The sequence below is a fragment of the Schistocerca piceifrons genome, chromosome 4 (genome assembly GCF_021461385.2).
Source record: "Schistocerca piceifrons isolate TAMUIC-IGC-003096 chromosome 4, iqSchPice1.1, whole genome shotgun sequence".
Classification (NCBI taxonomy): Eukaryota; Metazoa; Arthropoda; class Insecta; order Orthoptera; family Acrididae; genus Schistocerca; species Schistocerca piceifrons.
The window spans coordinates 40,626,992-40,645,392 of NC_060141.1; the positions used below are offsets into that span (position 1 = coordinate 40,626,992).

General features: G+C 37.9%; 1 protein-coding gene across 1 annotated transcript in view; it reads right to left on the reverse strand.

Moving 5' to 3' along the window:
- LOC124794926 (PWWP domain-containing protein 2B-like) overlaps window positions 1–18,401 on the reverse strand; it is a 210,552-nt gene that overhangs the window by 19,119 nt on the left and 173,032 nt on the right. The window contains exon 4 of the mRNA XM_047258634.1: window positions 7,881–8,241. Coding sequence (XP_047114590.1) covers window positions 7,881–8,241 — 361 coding nt within the window. The remainder of the gene's footprint in view (window positions 1–7,880; window positions 8,242–18,401) is intronic.

The following is an 18,401-nucleotide window of genomic DNA, read 5'->3' on the forward strand; positions in this document are numbered from 1 at the left end:
AGTAATCACCCAGACGTATTCCCAGGAACTCCTAGCAAAAGGAAGTTAGTTTCAATTATAATCCTTTTAGAGAATATTTCTAAATCGCTCCACATTTGGTTGTAATTAATTTAAAATGTGTACTCCTTTACTGCCTGAGCCACTAGAAAGTCATATGCTTACCGTACTGACTAATCGTACACTTTAACCCATTTCTGAAAATATGCAATTTCAGTTTGTAAAAAAAGCGTGCAAACTGAAGCAGTTGTTGATGACTTCAACAAATGAGTCATCAGGGATCAGGGACACAACAGAAGAGTTTTACACTGTGCAAAAGGTTGTGCCCTCTGTGCAAAAACTTCTGCCAGTTCTTGAACAGATGATTGGTTGGAGGTGAAGTACAACCACTCTCAGGAAAGTGTTAAAGCCCATTGGTTTCATGTGGAGAAAAGTTGAAAACAAGAGGACTTTATGATTAGAACGTGTCGACATTGTATACTGGCGGTCCCTGTTCCTCGTTGAGTTGAAAAATATCAGGGAGGCTGGCACAGAAATTTATTTGGACAAATCCTGGATGGACAGTAACCTAACGTGCACCAGATGCTGGCAAAAAAAGATGATGTGGGTGTTACTGTGTGTGGAAGCGTCTCCAGAAGACTAATAGCTGGAAGTGTGGGTTCTAGAAACAGATTCGTTAGGCAGGCAGAGCTAAAGTTCTGAGCCAAATCAAGCCAGGGAGATTACCACGGGCAAATCAATTCTGCCAACTTCGAAAAATGTTTCAAAGAGCTTGTACTACCAAATATTTCTCTACACTCTATAGTAATCATGGACACTGCACCTTATCACAGCATACAACTCAACAAACTGCCCACCAAATAAGATAGGAAAGTATCTATGATACAGTGGCTGCAGAACAGAAAAATCCAATGTGATGAGACTGTGACAAAGGAGGCACTCTACTCCTGGGTTCGGGAGAAGAATAGGGCGGCAGCAAAGTCGTATACAGTTGACATACTGGCAACAAGAAAGGGCCACAAAGTAATTCACTTGCCACCACACAATTACGATTTGAATGCCATTGAGCTAGCGTGGGCAAAAATAAAAAGTCACCTGTAATATTGCGCTCCCCAAAGAGACATGTCATCTGAAAATCTGTTGACTCTTGCAAGTGCTTGTTTTCAAGCTGTTACTGAGGAAGACTGGAAAGGCTACTGCAAAAAGGTACACATGTCGGTGTGATGGAAATAGCCTTCGACAACCTCACCGTCGACATTGGCACTTCAGATACCAGTGACGAGTCAGAGAAAACGATTACGTGCGAAAGTGGAACTGTTAATGCATCGGAATTATCAGAAGTGTCATCAAAATTGGCCTGTTTCATTCTTGTTTTATTATACATTTGTGTTGAATGTTATTATAGCTTTGCTGAAACGTGTGGCATCCAGTAAATTTATAAAATAAACGGTAAGTTATCTGCCATTCTTAGTTTCATAAATTGGTCTTTTGCATACTTCTAATTCGCATTTATTTTGATACAGTAATTGATAATGTAAGACGTTAATGTCTTTATTTAATATGTCAGTACAAACAGTGGTCTCAATTTCGATAGCACAAAGTATTTAACTGACTATTAACTCTATCCTACACATCGCTGCTTTTGTGGAAGTTTAAGAAACACGTTCACGCTGCCTGAACTACGCACTTGCAGTACACGGAGGCAGAGTTTGTTCCCCTCCTCACCCCGCATTCCCCGCTAGGAGATGCCAAGTAATAGTTAGTGTACAGTAACAGTGCCGAAGTAGTTGTTCGCTCAATGTTAAGATTAATAATTCTCGAGATGTCACGCTTCCCTCAAGAATTAAATCTCTGAGCAACCAGATGATCAGTGCCACAGCATGCTTTGTGCAGTGAAGTCACCCAGCAGGAGGAATCTGCCATGAAGTTATGTTATAAGATTAGTGAGAGGCTACTAGTCTCAAAGCCTCTTCTTGAGGTAGTAAGCAAAATTTATTTCTTGTCCACACAGTCACAACAGTTCTACCCTGAGCGAGTAGTTCCTCCAGTGTGTCCTAAGCCCAGTGTTCCACAGCAATATGAAGTCCATCTTTGCACTGAGGTTTTTCTGTGTCTTACGCTGTATCTTTTCACCAACTTGGGAAATCTATAACGCACAAGGAATTCGGTGAAGAGCTCAGTGGTTTCCTCGGACTTCATAGCTACAGAAGGCCGTTCCAACACTGGCCCTCGGTGCACAGGCACCCCCGAGTACCCGTCGACTCACCTGAAGGCAGGTGCAAGTAGTTCTTGCCAAACATTCTATTCTCTGCCCGTTTCAACCACTTGAGCATCCCTGTTCAGCCAGGCCAGTAACCTGAAGTAGGTTATGGCCCGACTGTCTAAATGTCTGCATACCTGCTGTTTGCCCACCAGTGGGGGCCTGGCTGCCTGCACTCCGGCACGCAGCTGGAGAGCCTAGTCTACAGAGAGACTGTTAAGTAAGGTTGACTGGTCTAATAGGTGTGGTCGCAGTTTCCTAAGACATCAGCTTTTGGTGATGATGGGAATTTATCTGTTGTTGATACTTTAGTCTTCTTTATATGTCAGTTGCACACACACACAGTTTGTTTTGCACAGCTAAGAGTAAGCTTCATTAGTTGCATGGAAGACATGAACTACATTGCAGCTGATGTGATCCAACAACTGCTCACACACAGGCAGATTTACATACTCGTCATTTACCTTTGTATTTCGACACGCTATATTATTGCACTAGTTTCTTCACTGTAGCAGCAGCAAGTAACTTTGAAACAGTAAGCAGTTGTTGAATTTTATCTGTTTTTTTTTTCCCTGTATCTTCTTATCTTCTTTTCATCCAAGAAAACAAGACAATCCCAATCACTTACATAATGTCTTGTACCCCAACTAACACAATAGTGAACACTGAAAAGAGGTGTGAAGTTTATGGGGGACCTGGTCAAAATTTCTGGCTGTTACCTGACCCTTAGAAAACTGACCAACATCTGAAATGACCAACATCTTAAATGATTTGGTACACAAAGCTAAGCTTTTTAGGGGAGAGAATCTGCTTTGACATACTGTGAAAGAACAGGCATGTCCTTACAAATACCACCTTCCCTTGCAATTCAGCATTACTTTTTCATAATGTTTTGTATGTTACTGAAACCATTAGCCTCCCATTGTTCCTGTAATTCACTTGTGCCTAAATCCATTAAGTCCCAAACCACTTTCTTAAAATTAAAACACCTCCACGCAGTTCAGTCAGAATTGCGTATGTTCTACAACAGTGTAGTCTGATGTGGTGTGAGAGTTCCCATTGGCAAAGTCCCATTTCAGGCATCTTGCTGTCGCATCCAACAATTTCTTTGGGGAGAAAGGAAACATCTTTATAATATAATTTCTTCTCTCTTTATGTTTTAAAACACATTCTGATATTTGATACATGTTCTGTTACATTAATGCTTACTTTTGTTGCACATGTTCAAGAGGGCTGCACTCTTCACTTATTTAGTTACATTGGGTGTTAATGTTATGTAACAGTACATCCCAACCTCCAGAAAGGTTTTTAATAAAACAATAGACTCAACTGAATTCCCATACAAACTTGGAGATACAAAAACCCATTTATTTGGGCATAATTTGTCTGGATACGTCCAACACAAATGAGTTGTGACAGGCATCCCAGAGGTTACTGCGGATGGATTTTTGGAGGTGGCATAGATAGTCAGTCTTGTGACATAGTCCTGCACACATTTTCCAAAAACTGTCTCAAGCTGTTAGTCCAGCAACATACACACAATGAAAATATTTTAGATCTTGTAGGTACAAACACCTTATCAATAGTGTTAGTATACAGACAGGGATTAGTGATCACATCATCATTGAAACAATAGTTACTAAAGTTAATAAATCCACCAGGAGAGCGAGGATAGTTTTTATGCTGGAAAGAGCAGACATGCAGTTGTTACCATGCTACTTAGACAATGAGAGCACAAAATTTAGCTCCAATATGATGGACATAGAGGAATTATGGAAAAAGTTTATATTAAATGTAAATCATGCACTGGAGAACTACGTGCCAAGTAAGTGGATTAAGGCTGTACAGAAAGATCAATGCACAAAGCATTCAACAACTTCCGCATTGTCTGGTCCTACATAAAATTAGTAAGTGGGTAATTGGTTTCTATTCAGTCGTTTATCAACCACTCTGGTGTTGCAATAGAAAACGGTAAAAGGAATGCTGAAGTTCTAAATCTCACATTTAAAAAAATTATTCTCATAGGAAGACCATAGAGATGTACCACTGATTGGCTGTTGCACTGTCTCCTGTATGGAGGATATAAAAATAGGTATCCCTAGTATTGAAATGCAAATGAAAGAGTTGAAAACAAGTAGGATGCCAGCTCTTGATGGAATACCCAATTTTGTTTCACAGAGCGTACTCTTTAGCACTGGTCCCTTACTTAGCTCGCATTTATCTCAAACGTTTTATCCAGCACAAAAACTCAAGAAAAAACTGCAGGTGACTGTCATAAATAAGAAGGATAAAACAACAGACCTGCAAAATTACAGACCAATGTCCTTAACATCCATTTGCTACAGTATTCTTGAGCATATTTTAAGTTTGAATATAATAATTTCCTTGAGACAAAAAAGCTTCTGATCAGAAATCATCATGGATTTAGAAACCTCACTTGTGTGAAACGCAGCTTAACTTTACTCACACAACACCTTGTGAACCATGGATGAAGGGCAACAGGCAGATTTCTTATTATTGCTGATATTTGATTTATGAGCATGAGGCTGTGGTCCAAGGCATCAATTTTTGCCTTCAACCACAGCCTAATTCCCATAAATCAAATGTCAGTGATAATGCAAGTACTGAATGTGAAAACCTGCATCCTATGATTCCATATTCTCGGATTTCCGGGAATCATTTGACAGTACATACTATTAAATCTTCAGAAAACAGTCACTAAGATGAATATTAGGTACAAGAAACCGTCCATTTATGCTGTTATTTAAAATGTTACTGGCACATATGGAACTGCTGTATCTTCAAGAGTAATATATAGTTTAAAAAACCAAGATTTAAAAAAAGGCAAGGTGAAGCTATTGAGTAATTTCTTCCTGCTGATCTCCCAAAATTTCTTGCTCACTAAAAAATGTGAAGTATTTGTAGCAGAATTACAGCAACCTATGAATCCTAATGAGTACACACAAAATTATATCAATGATTAGCCATTCACAACAGTAGTTGTTAAGTTCTTTATGTTGCGTTTCTTTTAAAATAATTCAGAAATTGACATCAGATGGCAGCACCAGTCAAGGGACATGTAGCAAGACATCCATTCATTGTTCTTAGATGAAATGAGTCCAGCTTTGAGCGACAGATGGCTCGTGCATTGAGAAATTCACAGCCTGACATATACTCGGTCGTGGTCTTTTTTAACACAAAGTTGTGGCCAGAATGTGGTCAGGTTTGGTCTTTAACAAAGGTCTCAGCATACGGAATGGGTTCTTCGATATGTGAGTAGCTTGGAAACTTTAAGTAACAGAACCCAATACATTGTCCTAAATGGCGAGTGTTCGTAAGAGACAAGGGTATTTTCAGGAGTGCCCCAGGAAAGTGTGAAAGAACAACTCATATCTTTTATGTACACAAAAAAATATATACGACAATATTATGAAAAGGATGGACTGCTACTTACTATATAGAGCAGATGCCGAGCCACACACAGGACCAACAAAAAGACTGCTATGCATGTCAAATATCAGCAAAAGTCCACTGAAGCTGGCCTCAGTGGTCAGAGATAGTGGTCATGTGTGTACGAGTTATGCTTGTACGAATGTGTGTGTATTTTCTCTATGTGAGTAGAAGGTCTTTTGGCTGAAAGCTCATGTGTCTAGCAGTCTTTCTGTTGTGCCTGTCTGTGAGTCAACATCTCCCCTATATGGTGTGTAGCAATTGGTCCTTCTTATAATAATATTGTTAGACCATCCTGGATTTTCCATTGTTACATAAACGATCTGATGGATAGGGTGAGCAGCAATGTACAACTGTTTGTTGATGACACTGTAGTGTTTGAGAAAGGGTCATCATTGTAAGGGGACAGCACAATGACCTATGGGACATTCCACACATGCTTCCTTGGTTGCCACATCTGCTTACACATATTCCCTAGTGCCCAGCATAATGACACCATTTTTCGAAGCCTTTGTAAGCAGAGATAGGAGCTCTGATAGTCTGCATCAGTTTATTTGTTTGGAACACAGAGCTGCAGTGCTTGCAGGGCACTCAAAACACTGCGAGAGATGAGAAATTTTACACCGTAACTACAACCTCTGTCCACCCCAATGCCTTCCAAGGTTGCAAGTAACTCTTCATCAAACACACTCAGTTCATATGATACACAGGTGCTGAGGACACAATAAGGGAAAGCCAAGCAGCAGCCAAGAGAATAACTGTGCTAAGACCAATTAGTGAACAATAAAGGATACATTCTAAACAGAACTTTTATTTGGTGTGATGGATGGCAGCTTGATTTAAATGTAGAAAAACTTAAGTTAATACAAGTGAGTAGAGAACAACAATCCTCTAATGTTCAAATACGGTATTAGTGGAATTTTTCCCAACACATTCACATTGGTAAAATATCTTGGTGTAACATTTCAAAGCAATACGAAACGGAATGAGCGCATAAGGTCTGTAGTGGGAAAGGCGAATGACTAACATAGGTTTATTGGGAGAATTGTAAGAAAAAGTATCTCATCTATAAAGGAGATTGCATATAGAACACTAGTGTGATCCATGCTAGAGTACTGCACGAGTGTTCAGATATCTTCATCAGGTTTGATTAAAGGAAGACATCAAAGCAATTAAGAGGCTTGCTGCTAGAACTTTACCAGTAGGTTTGATAAATGCAAGAGTATTATGGAAATGCTCCGTGAACTGAAATGGGAATCTTTGCAGTGTAGAGTTTAGAAAACTAGCATTTGTGGCTGCCTGCAGAATGATTCTACTGCCACCAACATACATTTTGCTTAATGACTGCAAAGACAAGATAAAGAGAAATTTGGGCTCGCATGGAAGCACTCAGACATTTTAAAGTGTAACAAGAAAGGTAATGACTAGTAGTGATACATGGTATCCTCCACCATGCACAGTGTGGTGGCTTGTGGAGGCTGCATATAGATGCAGAACAATATCTTGACCTCAATAGACATCCACACTATTGGACATAGCTCCCTCTTTGTTGAGGTTTGTTTACAGAAGTGCGATGCAATCCTGTCAGTTAAGCTGAATTCTCCAATTCCTGTGCCAAGCATAGTTACAATGTTATATCACATAAAGCAGTGGACACTGAGAGCCATTCGTGGCCTAGCAGTTATAGAGGAGTGATGGAGCTGACCATACCTAGCCTAGGAACCACACATTTCCCTCAAATCAGAACTAAGTGTGCCCTGTTTCTATTAATACCTGACAAGAAGAAATCATAAAGTGGTATTTATAGAGTACTTCTGGTCTGAGTATATTCTTATGTCTTTGTGTCGTCTTGCATGAAATGTGCGCAAGTGCTTATCTAAGCATCAAAGTTCACATTAAAACTCAGGTATTCCTTGATTTATGTGCTATTTATGCTCGACTTATTCTAAAGTGAAACATATAGTAGTTTTATTTGAAGCAGTAAATTACTTTTTATAAAGCATAATAGCTAAGTATGCAAGACATTAAAGCAATGTAAGTGGGATAAAAAACTTAGTAAGTTTTACAGCACCGATTACTCTTGAAGAGATTGAATAATTGTAGCAACCATTAATAATCAATAATGACAAATCTGTAATGCTTTTGTAAACACATGTGCCCATAAATCTCATACCTTTCCAGGCCACCACGGAAAGCCGTGTACCTTCCCCCAGACAACATCTCCTACAGCCATCTTGCGACCATCACTGGTAAGGCACGAAGGTACAGTATGTGTTGAGATGCGCATTGTGAGAGGCTGAGAAGAACTAGCACTGGTGACGGTACCAACTCCTGGTGGAGGAAAATCTGTCATATCATCGGACGTTTCTGAATTGGTACAGCTACCTGCTGGACTCTTCGCACCACTGCCATCTGTGTCCATTGCAGGATAGTCACAACGTGTGTATGCATTTGCGTTGAGCCTCTTTAAACTGATGGACAGCTTCTGCTTCAGACACCGTTCCTTGATAGCGCTGTACGAGTTGTCTTGTCTCCTGTATAGCACATTACCAATTTTGTTTATTCAGTCCACAATATATTTAACTATAAATTTGCATGCATAATTAAATGTTAAAATAACAATAAATTAATGCAGACTGCAGCAATGTTCTTGGTGTGAACTGAATTGTGTGGTACATTGGTGTAAGGTATCAGTATATAGCTGATTAAATTTTTTTTTGACAAGCTGCCCTGCTTGTTCAATGTGGTGACGTGAACTGTGGAGCATTGTGCCTCTGACAGCAAATTCAGGACCATACTGAGCACAATGTATATGCTTTTGCCTCAGATATCAGTGGAAATACAATATCAGCCATTATAAAATGTAGTCAATTTGTATTAACTGGTGATATCTGCTGTCAATATAGACAACTAAAGACTAAAAAGGTCTGTACGGACACAATATATGGGTGGAATACTCACGCCATAAGTTTCAGGAGACCAGGAAGTCCTGCCTGATAATTCTCATCAACTTTGCAAATATTGTGTCAGAAACTACTTTTCACCTTACTACGTCTACTGCTGTGTATCAAATTAGTACTAAAGATGTGGCCGTAACTGAGCAGTCACACATCTAGTTTGCCCAAATAAAAATATGCTAAATAATGGACATTATAGAGGAGGTTTAATTCAAGTTGGATGTGAACATTTTAAGTTAGGCTCTACTGTGACTGTTATTGACATTAAATGAAACAACAAATTTACTGTTATCAGTCACTGTTGGACATTAAATGAAATAGTGACTGGCAACAGTAAACTTGTTATATCATTTAATGTTAAGTTGGCTGTTTGTACAAAATACTTTTTTGTAATTTAACTGATGTTACTCTGCACCCACTGCCTGCAAAACCCTTTGCTCAGCAACTTTGTCACCAACGGGAATTATCAGATCAAATATTTCTGTGAATTACAATGGCATGGATATGATTTTCACCAGTAAACAGCATACAGGAAAACTGCATATATCTTTATTCCAGAAACATGGTTAAAAAGAAATGACAAGTGCTTCACGGTCAGTGATGCAGTCATTGTACTGAAGAAGTTCCATTTCTCTTTTGTGACATGGATACTTTTTACAGTATTTTGAATGCAGATAGGTTTAAGGTTATTTATTTTCCCTAATCTTCACATCCTCATAGAAAAAGACAAATCATGTCCAAACAGGCTGCTTTAAGTTACAGCTACCCTGAACTCTATGACGGCATTGTACAACTGCATTAGAACTGTCAAAAATAACCAATGCAACATGTTACGCTGATTAATGACACTTACTGCCACTATATATGGTACATATATAGTACATATGGTACATATGTCCATAAAGAGTTGCAAATCACTAGGACCCATGTCTGGGTGGTAGAAGGAATGCCCAGAAAATGTTTTTGCCAAGCAGGGTGTGGCCAAGCATGGTCGTGCAAAGACACAATATCAGTGGTCAGGAACCTGTGCCATTTGCTTCTTTGTTCTCTGAATGTTTTCTCAGTAGGCATCAGAATTTATTGGCCTTCCACCTTTCAAAACACCTGCAAACGAGATTTCTTTAGCATACAAAAAAACAGTAGCGGTAACCTTCCTAGCTGAGAGTTTGGTGCACTATTTCCTTGTTTGTGGGGTGAGGTGGTTTCATCCCATACCAGTGACTGCTTTTTTTGCTTCTACGTTAGAATAAGAAACATGAATCTTGAGCTTCTTCAGTTTCTCCTAGCACATTTTATGGCAAAATAGTTCACAGGTGAATGGCCACATGTCTGTGTCCAACATCCTTAGTATGTCCTGGGAATCTGCCACTAGTACGATTAAGAAAATGAATGAGATTCCCACAACAAACTGACTTCAGGGGCAGGCAGGTGGCCACGCAGTGTTGCCACCAGCACAGATACCTGGACATGAACCTAGTAAAAGCAATGTGTTGGCAGGAGGAGATGCTTGTTGCTGATGGCAGACAGAAAGGCAGATCAGAGAAACTACTTTATGAAATATTGTGCATGTTGGATACTGACATCCAACCGTTTGCTTGTGAAGTATTTACGAAATATTGTGCACGTTGGATACTGACATCCAGCCGTTCGCTTGTGAAGTATTTTGTCTTAGCTCAAGTCTTATCAAATGTTACAGTTCTCTTCAGTAGGACTTCTGCTTCCAAAACATAACAAAAACACTCAATCCAGACAAGCAGCCATTCATTTAGTTTTTGTGATTCTCGAAAAGACGTTTTGGAGCCCACTGAATACAGACCTTGTAGTACCCTAATTGTTTAATCATGCTCTCATGCAAAACACAATGAGAAATCTGTGGAAGTTATAAGCACGAGTCACTGTAGTGACCATTGTTTCCCCAACTATTAAATGTTTCATGAAAATGGAGAATATTTCTTGTGATAGGCCTGTCATATTCATAAATGTGCTCCAGTAAGACATGTCTTCTGAGATATGGTGCAAGTAAAATCAAATATGAAACAAGAGACTTCCTTTGAGATTGAGGAAATGTTCAAATGTAACAGACAGTAAGACAAGACAGTCAACAGTGCAAATTTAAACACAAATCATCATTTGTCACAAACCAACAAAGAAGGATAAAAAATAGGAAAGGATACAACTTTTCAGAATAAAATTCAGTTTTCAGTTCCACAGATATTTTTATTTCGCTTTACTGGTTTCGACAAATTAATCTGTCATCTGTAGATGCCTACAAAATTGGGGATATTAAAAATAATTAAACCTTGGCCATACATTTATGTAAAGTATATGAAGTGTATTACAGGAACTTACTTGATACTGGCTTAGCAGATGTCAATACCTTCCTCACAGAATTATAGTGCCCTGATATGTTCAAAAACGTGCATATTGTATGTGATTATTGTAAAAGCAGCTTGATAATTTACAGTCAATGGATCATATCCATGTACATGTCAAGTTGTTGTGCCAGCGGCAAGGAACATTTCTGGACTTATCATGGCATTATGAGTCTACGAAGAAGACACTGCTTCTGCAAAACAAACACTAAGTAAGTTTCTGTAATACACATCTTAATGGCCAAAGTCTAATGATTTATAACATTCCTGCTTTTGTAGGCTTCTGAAGATGACAAATTAATTTGCTGAAACCAGTAAAGCAAAATGAAAGTCCCTGAGCAACTGACACCTGAATTTCTTCTGAAATATATACTACAGTTGCTGAAAAATAACAGCTCTAAATAAAATAAGGATACAACTCTTACTGAAATAAATATGACGGAAAGGACTGTATCTGACTTCCCACACATTAAACAGTGTTGTGTTGAAAGTATTTCACATTCACAAGTGAGAGAATAGATGCTGTGACACACACACACACAAAACCATTTTCTTCAGCAAGATTTGAACAGAATGGTTAGTTTTGGCATTTTGTGAATTTTCGAGATCTCTCAATTTTGATAGTAGCTACTATGAAAGAAAGAATATGTGATATCAAATCTTCATAATTCACTTCACTCTCATATGCTACTTTATCATAAGAGGTAGGTGTCATGGTTATAAAACACATTTGGAATGGCTGGTGTTCATACCTGTATTGAGTCACGCAGATTTAGATTTCCCAAAATTATTACAATGAATGCTAGGATGGTCTATTTCTTCCTGCAACCATGTTCATTCACTCTGTGCTCTGTTCCTAATGAGCTCATCATTGACAGGACACTTAGATTCCTCCCTTCCTTTACTTTACTTTATTACCAAAAGCTACTTTTTTTCAAAATTTATGGGAACAATTGTTTGGTAACTCTCATTCAGATGTGCAAGCTTTTACAAGCCAATGGCCTTGCCCACTGAATAAATCGGTTCTTGTCACATCACTTATGTTGATCAACACTGGACATGGCCAGTATTCAGGACTGGTAAATGCCAGGCAACCCCATGTGCTGTGCTGGGTGGTCACAGAAAATCCTGATAACTAGTCTTTGTGTCAATGTCCTGGATTAAATTCCATACCTCTCCACACTGTCTCATGAAGTAAGGACATATGGCACTATTGGTGGTGTGCTGGTGATCCATCTGCTACATGGGATGTTATGTTCGATGGCCCCTTGGTGCTATTTGAGAACAACTGGCTAGGGGCTGGCACCAGGTTTCACCCTTTTACTTCTCTCATCATCATCATCATCCAACACAAACAAGACACCACACTACACAGACACATTATAGTAACCTACACTTACCAGATACACTTGAATACACAACCCTTACTCTTGGTAAAGGAAAGGTGCCATTGTGCACACAGGACAAAAAACCTTTCCGATTACTCTGCTGAACCTACCCTTCTGATTTTATACTTGTTTTATAAATAAAACTGCCTTTTCCTGCTACCACATAATTTATTTATCCCAGACGTGTTTCGCCTTTCTCTTGTTCTAAGGCATCATCAGTGGGATCCTTAACGAAACAGTTTTTGTTATTTTTAGATTATTAAACAGTTCATGTCGCGATTTTTTACGTAAAAAAGTAATTACTTACAATTTGCTGATCGGCGTTTCCTCTCATCTGGTCTGGAGGTTGCACTACCACTTTATTACTGACATACAAGCACAACTTTACGTTCTGACCTTCTTCACACTGTTCACCATGTTTCTCTTTCTTTTCTGTGGTGTATTATTGTTCTTCTGCCACTCAATGTAACTATTTCGTCGGACACTGTTTTTAACTATGTAAATATTGCAACTACATTATGTGTTGGAGGAAACACATAATGTAGTTGCAATATTTAGCGTGTTTACCATGATGTTTATACCATTGTGTGTATGAGAGTTAAACAGTAAAGAAAGACAGCTTTTGGAGAAAGGATTAAAATACAATGTAAATTCAGAAATAGGTGAGGATTACTTAGAAAATATAATTATAGAAGCAGAAAGCGTTTTGACAAGGGAAGATGGGAATGAAAACAACAGTGACAACATTGTACTAACTAAAGAACTAGTAAAAAAGAAATCCAGAATATAACAACCCGTATAAAAACACAACAACACAAACACACAGAAAACTTAGGAGAAAACTTCGAAGTGAAAATGTTATCATTTCAAACGCACGCAAGGGGAACACAGTAATACTGATAGACAAAGAACAATACACTGAAAAAACAGAATTCATCTCACAAAATAACATTACAAAATTAAAATTAGACCCACGAAACAGATTCCAGACAAAAGTAAAAAACACTCTGAAAAATACTGACATTGTACCCAGAGAAAAGAAAGTTGACACAGATTAATCTCACTGCACCCGTCCTCTGAAGTGAACCAAAAATCCACAAACCGAATCTTCCTGTGAGGCCAATACTGGATTTCAGAAAATCCCCCACTTAACAAGCTTGCAGGATACATGTTGAAATTACTGTCTGAAAATTTCAAAGTACAAGAAGACAGAACCACTAAAAACACTACACAGCTAATGCAACAAATAAAAGATATAAAAATCCCTGACACAGGAACACTCTTCTTGTCTGATATAGAAAGCATTTATTCCAACATATCAGTATCAGAAACAATATAAATTATAGATAAGAACATGAAAACTTAAGTCTCTTCCCTGATGAACAGATTAAGGAAATATGCATATTTATAAAACTCATAACAGAACAAAATTATTTCCAATTCAATAATGAATTTTCTTTACAAGAATATGCATTACCAATGGAGTCCCCAATTTCAGGAGACTTAGCAAATATTTTTTTAAACTACACTGAACAGATCATTTTCAAAAAAATAGTAGCAAAAGAATACAACATATTATATTGGTACAGGTATATGGATGACATCCTTTACTTAATAGATGAACCACAAACAAAAATTAAAAAACTACATACTGATGTCAACAAGATACAAAAAAATATAAAATTCACAATTGAAAGACAACAAAACAACTAAATTAACTTTCTGGATATAACAATCAAAAAACAAAACAATAAGCACATGTTTGAAATTTACCGTAAACCTACAGCAACAGACATTATCATTCCCCAATCTTCGAACCACCCACACTCACAAAAGCAAGCAGCACTCCGACACATGCTCCATAGACTCAACATAGTGCCACTCACCAAAGAAAGCTACCAAAAAGAACCGGACATAATAGTGCAGATAGCACTAAATAATAGTTACAATAATAACATAGTCACAAAGCTAAACAACAAAATTAAAAGTAAAATAAAAGTAGAACACACCAAACCACAGACAACAACACAAGAGAACCAAACACAAACACGCAGTCCCATAACATCTACACAGGATAATCAGAATAAGATGAAAGAAAATGCAAGATGGTACACAATGACATACAAACACAAACCCACCCATAAAATCACCAACATTTTCAAAAGACAGGGAATAAACATAGCATACACAACAGACAATGCTATACAAAAATACACCTCAAAACTGACAAAAAGCAGAGATATATACGAAAGCAGGTATACATCAACTACAGTGTAACACTTGTGAAGGCAAATACATAGGACAAACAGGTAGAACACTTGATGTCAGATACAAAGAACACATGAGAGACTGGAAATATGGGACAAACCACTCCACATTTGCAGAACACCTAAGAGAACATGACCACAAACCAACCACTAGAGAAGATGACATGAAAATAATTAGAATAAACAATAAAAAACACCTCCTAACCCTGCAAGAAAATTACCACATACAGAAAACCAAAGCAGAAAGGAAAACCCTGTTGAATGATCAAGTCCACATGCCAAGCAATTCATTATTTACACTAATAGGTAAAATAAATAGAATAACGCTCCCAAAGAGGATTAATATAATAATACCATCCGATATATTAATAATACCACCCAACATCTTTACACTCACTTATCCATGAACCCCTCCACAGAATATTGAAATGAAAAGTCAAATCAGCTGTCACCAAAGCTTTCAACCACTCGCTAACAGCTAGTACATTCATATTCATCACCACACAATTCAAACCACCAACCTCCCCCAACAAAAAAAAGAAACCTCTTCAGCTCTCTCTCTCTCTCTCTCTCTCTCTCTCTCTCTATCTCTCACAAACACACTCACACACACACACACACACACACACACACACACACACACACACACACACATGGTATAAACATACTGAATAGAAGTTAGTCTTGAACATATACTTTGTTAGGTGGCAACAAGTAGGTAAACACGCCAAAGAGGAAACACGTAATGGAGCTGCAATATTTACATTGTTAAAAACAGTGTCCAACGAAATAGTTATATCGAGTGGCAAACGAACAATAGTACACAAAAGAAGGAGAAACATGGTGAACAGTGTGAAGGAGGTCAGAACGCAAAGCTGTGCTTGTATGTCAGTAATAAAGTGGTAGTGCGGCCTCCAGACCAGATGAGAGGAAATGCAGATCGGCAAATCATAGGTAATGACTTTTTTTACATAAAAAATCGCGACATGAACTGTTTAATAATCTAAAAACAACAAAAACTGTATCATTATAGATCCCACTGATGATGCCTTAGAACAATAAAAAGGCAAAACGCGTCTGGGATAAATAAATTAAGTGGCAGCATGAAAATGTAGTTTTATTTACAAAACAAGTATTTCTGTGGTCGCTTTGGAGGATGGCCACACAAACAAACTTGCCTTCCGAGTTTCCTTGGCAAATTCTACCTCGTGGAATAAATGGAAAAAAGAACAAGAATTAAAATTTGCTTTAAGAAATTCCTGAAATGCGAACACACAAAAGAGTTTATTGAACTCCATAAAATATGAGCATTTTTACTCAATCTTCTTCACTATCGGCTGTGAAGTGTATTGGAGTTACTGCCATTATGACATAAGATCAATAAAATACACTACTAGGAAGTTCTCCATTAACTGTGTAAAGTTAACTGAAGAAAAATCCCGGATTTGTGACCAAACAATTCATGGCAACTGCATCATTGTGCTGTTTACAGTTCGTTCTTATAGTTTTTGAGAGAAATGAAAATTTTGCATGTTTTTTCAAACCCTGTTCACAGATACTTACAATTACATCTTTCTACTAATCAAATATATGCAACAAATGGATGTAAACAACACATTATGTTGGCCAGTAATTAAGCCAATTCACAGCTGCTTGCACAGTTCAGAGAATTTAAAATTGTAGGTGTTTTCAAGGGCAATGAAGTATTAGCCAGGGAGGTTTTGCAAGCAAAAAGTGATAAAACTGTTTTTCTTTCTTGTATACAAATGATATATTCTCCATTGTTGGAAAAAGGTAAATATTATTACTATGGGTTATTCTCAACCAAACAAATGGATAAATTTCAACCAATTTGAAAAAATATGATACATATTTGGGAAAAAAATATAATAAAATAAAAAAGTACTTGCTCCACAACAGAAAAATCGTCTTAAGGAGTTACACTTAATTTCCTTAGTTCTCCAAAGAACTCAGTCAGTAGCTTCAGTTAAATTAGCGAAATTTAAATTTAAATTTGATACACAGAAATGTGTAAAGATCAGAAATGACAATGTGAGAGTCATATTCATTATTTCTAGGTATTAAATAAAACAGTTATAAACTTCAAGAGTATGAACATCATAGTGTTTCACTAAACATGGTCCTGATGGAGATAAGCACCTGCCTTCCATATCCTGATTCTATTACAAGAGGACCTACAATTTGATCTACAAACCAACCCACAGCACATTTAAGTTTTATCAAGTACACACAGCATTGCCAGATGCAACTGTCACAAAAATTCTATTGGGCATATGAAAATCATCTCTTGGAGCTTTGGTTTCCAAATACGACTCTAACAGTCACAACCACCACCATTCAATGGTGCTCTGAACTTCCTGTTACTATATGTTTTCCATGTTTTCTGCTTGCTTAAGCTGATATTACGGCATTAAGTATCTTTTTCTGATGTTTTCTAGTCAGCTGTGGTGTACACTTTTCTGGTTAAATAGCGTGTGACATGTGAAGTTGTCAGAATAGATATTTTTCCACTGTGAAGATGGTCCATGATCAAAACCGGTTGTAAATAAATTTATTGTAAGACAACACAACGTGTATCATGCATTTCTCCAAGCAATGAATATAGGCTTCAAGCTTGTTTCACAAGCAGCTCACATTCTCATGTGAAAATGCAAGCAATCTGTGAATACCAATCATGTATTGTAGGAGATGATGACACATCTAAAACAACAAACAGTTTCCATTCTAACACACTGCAATATTCATGGCTAAAAAACACATTCTATTTCTTCAAGGAATTCCCTCTCTTATCTTATAACTAGCCATGAGACAAAGAAACGTATAAAGGTATAACCCACAGTATTGGTGAATTAAACTTTTTTTTATATAAACCTCTAACATGGTCTATTGAAACTGATAGATGATGATTCATACAATTAAAAATTTCCTTTTCAGGTGTGTTGGGATGACAGCTGGGAGGAAAATTATTGAGTGTGGACTTCAAAAATGCAACACATCTTTGGAGTCTGGTTATATTGCCATGCCTTGGTGACACAATCTTGGCAGTTAAAGGTGCAAGAGCAGATAACCAGTGGAGTTTCGGGGAGAACTGTGGATTAGGGGTACTTGCTTTGAAGCCAGGATCTGATAGTATGGTTTTGCCTCATGTGCATAAAATACTGCAGCAGAAGTTCACTATGCTGAATGTTGTGTTCGAAGCCAACTAGGCCACTTAAGGGTTAGAGGCTTTCTGATGACATTAGGTATTCTATCAGTAACTCTGTGTCGGAAATAACAATGAGTGAATGCCCGCCACAAGAAGTGGCTAAGGCATTAGCACTCACAGACTTGTCATTGCTGTTATCGTTATGTGTTTTCTGCTTCTGAAGAAAGACTCTGTCCAAAAGTTGAAATATTTCCAGCAGCAATCTATCCTTTCCATATCGTTGTTTCTATTTAGATATTAAGAGATGGGAAGCTCATCTGCTTTGTGCCAGGAGCAGATATTCTGTGTAGACCTGTGGCGGGGGTTAGAGTTTAAAGTTCTCTTCCCTGGACAAACAATATTGTCCCACCATCTGAGCTACCCAAGCATGACTCACGCCCCGTCCTCACAGCTTTACTTCTGCCAGTATCTCGTCTCCTACCTTCCAAACTTTACAGAAGCTTTCATATCAGCGCACACTCCGCTGCAGAGTGAAAATCTCATT